Consider the following 4,660-nt stretch of genomic DNA (forward strand, 5'->3'; position numbering starts at 1 on the left):
GAAACGTTTGAACGCGATCGGTGCTTTCAATAACGGCCTAAGCACGAATATATCGAGAGTCAATTACGCCTGTGGGAGTTTGAGCAACGCAGTTAAGTGAACGGAGATCGCATTCATTAATTCAATTACATCTCCCCCCGTCCGATTTCTTTCCGATTTGCCTCTCGATGTTCGGTCAATAAATGCGCGAATGGATATCAGAAGGAGGCATCGGCATCCGTTGAATGCGATTCTGAGCCCCGCGTGAGTCCACCGATTTCGGCACCCGGGAAGAGGGAAGCTCAGTGCTTGATCTGATCACGGATCACACCATATACTCAAGAACGATGCACCTTTGCCTTGATCGCATCCGTCGACTGGATGCTTGGCATTTCCCCTCCGTTTTTCTTCTGTCATTCCATCTGTACGGATGAGGTACGTCAGTTACTTCCTCCTCATGAGTTCATTAACTTCGAAGCTATCGTCAGAGCCGCCACGATCATCGCCGAAAAAAGTCTTCGACAGGAATGTTCCGGAAGGAGTGAAGAAAATCTCCTTAGGAATCTCCGAGCAGAGAGCAGAGTCAATACTCCGACGTAGTGAATGTACTTGAAGAGTCTACCAGTTTACACATCGAATTCGGATACATAGGCCGACAGAAAAAAAAAAAATAATAATAATAATAATAATAGGCGCATTCGACTCTCAGACGCAATCAATTTGTACGCAGGATCTTCTGCGTCTCCTCGACCCGAATATCTGGCTCGCAGCCCGGGATATGTGCGACGCGCCGGGGCCCTGCCTGGACAAAGCCGCTGTTTACACGCGGCTCGCTCCGCTGACAGTCGCATCGTCTCGTTGATGCTCTGAGTTCGATGCGCGATGCGGTCATAAACAATGTCGTCTCAGAGTTTTGCGCGTTTATTCCGTGTCATTAGTGGTCATCGATCGATTGTTCTCTCACATACGGTCAGTAGGAGGCTCCATCTCCAGTGTCGTGTCGCTCAGCGACTCCTCGAACGGAGCCTAGCTCCCCACCAGCATGGAGTTCAACAGCGCCGATCTAACTCCTCGAAGCCGGGCGAGAACAAAGAGGAAGACAAAAAAGACGATAAACCCCCGGAGCGTTCCGAGTTCCTCTTCAACTGTGTCAAAATCGCTATAGCGCTCAACATCCTGAACATCGCGTTCAACTGGTTCGCCAATGCGCGGAAGAACTACGACACGTCGCAGGTTACCTGGAACGACTTCTACCACAACATGCTGGCGAAGGGGGAAGTCGAGGCTATCGTCGTTCGTCCAGAGTATCCGAACACGGTCCTGATCAGATTGACTCCCGGTGCGGTCATCAACGGGAAGGTCACCGACCGACGCTCCTACTTCCTGGAGATCACAAGTCTCGAGAACTTCGAAGCTAAGCTCCGGGAGGCCGAGAAACAACTCGGGGTCGCCCCCGGCTCGGTGCCCGTCGTGTACGCTCGACACTCGGGCGTAGTCGCGCTGATCAACGTGCTGCTAATCGTGGGATTGATGTACGCCTTCGTCAAGATGAGGAAACGTTTTGCCGGGAAATCAACCCAAGGTTTCCTCGACGATCTCCAGAAAGCCCAGTTCACGGTGGTCGACCACACCATCGACTCCACGAGACCCAAAGTTCGTTTCTCTGACGTGGCCGGCTGTCACGGGGCGAAGGTTGAGATCGGCGAATTCATAGATTACCTCCAGGACGCGGAGAAGTACAAGAAACTCGGTGCTAAACACCCCAAGGGAGTTCTCCTGCTGGGACCCCCGGGCTGCGGGAAAACCATGTTGGCCAAGGCCGTGGCCGCCGAGGCTCAGGTCCCGTTTCTGGCGATGGCCGGCTCGGAGTTCATTGAAATGATCGGCGGTCTGGGAGCTAGTCGGGTTCGAAACCTCTTCCAGGAAGCTCGCAAACGAGCTCCCTGCATCATTTATATCGACGAGATCGACGCCATAGGTCGCCAGCGGAGCTTCAACCAGGCGAGCACGAGCGGCGAAGAGGAGCAGACGCTGAATCAGCTGCTTTCCGAGATGGACGGAATCTCGACGAAGGAGGGGGTCATCATGCTGGCGTCGACCAATCGGGGCGACCTTCTCGACAAGGCCCTCTTGCGTCCGGGGAGATTCGATCGGCACATTCTCATCGATTTGCCCAACCTCGCGGAGAGGGTCGAGATCTACGAAAAGCATCTCGGATCCATAATGCTCGAAAAATCACCGTCGACCTACTCGCAGCGCTTGGCCCAGCTGACCCCGGGATTCAGCGGCGCCGACATCGCTAACGTCTGTAACGAGGCGGCGCTGCACGCGGCACGTCTACAGAAGCATAGCGTGACTTCTGAAGACATCGATTACGCCGTGGAGCGAGTTGTGGGCGGCACGGAGAAGAAAACGCATGCGATGTCGCCTGAAGAAAGACGTCGAGTCGCCGTTCATGAGAGCGGACATGCCATCGTCTCGTGGCTGTTGGAGAGCACCGACGACGTGCTCAAAATCTCTATCGTACCCCGGACCAAGGGCACGCTCGGCATGGCGAGGTACGTGCCCACCGAGCAAAAGCTCTTCAGCAGCGAAGACCTCTTCGAGCGCATCTGCGCGGCGCTCGGAGGACGCGCGGCGGAAGTCATCGTCTACGGTCAGCCTTCCACCGGGGCAGAAGACGATCTCAAGAAAGTCACGGAGATCGCGAAAGCCATCGTCGAACAGTACGGTATGGATGCGGGTATTGGGACGTTGTCCTACACCGACCGTAAGCCGTACTCGAAAAAACTCGCGAATACGATGGATTTTCGAGCCAGCCGTATAGTGCAGAAAGCTTTCGAAACAACAGTGAATTTAGTCAGGGCGAATCAAGATAAACTGAAGGCGCTCACCGACGAGCTGTTCCGGAAGGAGGTCCTCGAGCGTGCAGACGTCGAGGCCATTCTGGGTCCCAGACCGCGCCTCCAGAAAGCGGCGGCGAACTAGAGCCGGATCGGAGCACCGCGTCCAGTCGCCGCAACCGTTGTATAGAAATCCTATGAGAGTGACAAATAAATTTGATAATCAAAACCGGATCAGAACTCCTTTCCCGAGTCTCGACCAGCGAGGAGTCTCGACCGATTGGGAAAGTGTCCCGAAGGTACATATCTCGCGATCAGGACTTTTCTCAGGGTCTGACCGATTTCACAGAAACAAAATTGGTCGTCGGGAACCCGCCTCACTAGGATGAACTCACTCGTCGAGCAGATAAGGCGAGGCTTGAGTTGGAAAAAAATTATAAACTTATCAGCCCCAAGCGATCCCAGTGGAATTTGACTTTGACGCCGTTTCCAGCCATTGGCCGAAATACAAACAATCTAATCTCTGCCCGGCCAGGAAATTTGTCCCGCCTCTACGCTTAAATGTTTAATTTTTAAGCGAGCTCCATCAACGATAGCGCGCGGTCAGAGAATATGAATATCAGCCTAAATTAATAAGAAGCGAGTCAAAAATAACAACAACAAAACAACGCCTCGTCAAGGCTCGAACGAGGCTCACCTGCTCGTATCGGATACAGAGATCTAAATTAGGAACATGTAATTTTCTCGCTGCTGATCTCCCGGGTTTTTTCGGAAAGCTCGAGAGAGGAAATCCGCGATATCTCCCAACCGGACAATCTTTGAGAATCCATCCTGTGCTCGGATTGGAAAGAGTCGGCGGAGAAGATTTTGCCAGCGTGAGCTGACCCAGGAATGCGTGGAGCGGGACCCGCGTTCGTCCGAATATATATGAGGAGGAAAACACAGAGACAGAAAACAAGAGAAAGTAAAACGGAGAAGTCTGTCAGCGGCGGTTGTGGCGGCGGCGGTGGCGTTTCCCACGAGTTCGTCCCGTTCAGCGAAAACTGAAAATGCTCAACGTTCCTGTGGTGAGTCAGGGCGCGTGATCTTCCCCGTTCACTTTACCTACCTACCCTGCGACGATTTTGCGGCGCGGCGCCGCTGAGCGCGCCTGCTGGTGTACCGGCCGGCCGGCTCTCTCCTTGCTGATGATTCTGCAGAAGACGGCGGATTTTCTGTGCGTTTTTCGCGGTTCTTGCAGTGCTGTGTTTTCCTTCTCGATCGCTATTCCACTCATCTTCGTTCAGTTTTTGAGCGGTCGACCGGTCGGCCGGCGAAGCGAGCGGCGGCGGCGGCGGCGTTGTCGTCGTCGTCGTTTTCTCCGTCTTCTTAGCGGGCATCCCATAACCCTTTGGGCCTCTGGGGGCCTCTGTCGGTTAATACGCTCACTTGCTCAGCATCTGCGGCGGGAATGGCGGCGGCTCACAGCCACTAGCGCTGTCAGCGTCGGTCAGGCAGTCACATCGAGGAACAGATTGAGAAATTGGCGGGCAGCGGGTGGATTAAGGAGCGGTACTATTGCATCGAATACCACGGAACCGTTGCAGTTCGTGAATCAGACGACGTCGACGTTCATCTATTCGCTCGCGTCTCGAGTGCGTCGCTCTTCCCATTCGAACAGCGTCACCTTCATTTTTCGTGCCACCGAATCTGATCGATTGAGAGTTTCGGTCCAGACTTTCGCCTGAAGGAGCTAATCGGAGATCGTCCTCGCGTTCCTCCTATTCCCCCTCGATTCGCCCCAAGATAGGAGACGGGAAAATATAAATAATTATTTCTTCCAGGGATTTTTTTTCTAA

General features: G+C 53.8%; 1 protein-coding gene across 1 annotated transcript; it reads left to right on the plus strand.

The window, feature by feature from the left end:
• Nucleotides 1–876: 876 nt before the first annotated feature.
• Spg7 (SPG7 matrix AAA peptidase subunit, paraplegin) lies at nt 877–2,967 on the plus strand. Its single transcript, XM_003747225.1, has one exon. The coding sequence runs from the start codon at nt 877–879 to the stop codon at nt 2,965–2,967; it is 2,091 nt and encodes a 696-aa protein (XP_003747273.1).
• Nucleotides 2,968–4,660: the final 1,693 nt, after the last annotated feature.

The sequence above is a fragment of the Galendromus occidentalis genome, unplaced genomic scaffold (genome assembly GCF_000255335.2).
Source record: "Galendromus occidentalis unplaced genomic scaffold, Mocc_1.1 scf7180000077514, whole genome shotgun sequence".
Classification (NCBI taxonomy): Eukaryota; Metazoa; Arthropoda; class Arachnida; order Mesostigmata; family Phytoseiidae; genus Galendromus; species Galendromus occidentalis.

What these genes read in the sequence shown, in the direction of transcription:
- Spg7 (XM_003747225.1), top strand. Translation starts at nt 877, where the DNA reads ATGTCGTCTCAGAGTTTTGCGCGTTTATTCCGTGTCATTAGTGGTCAT.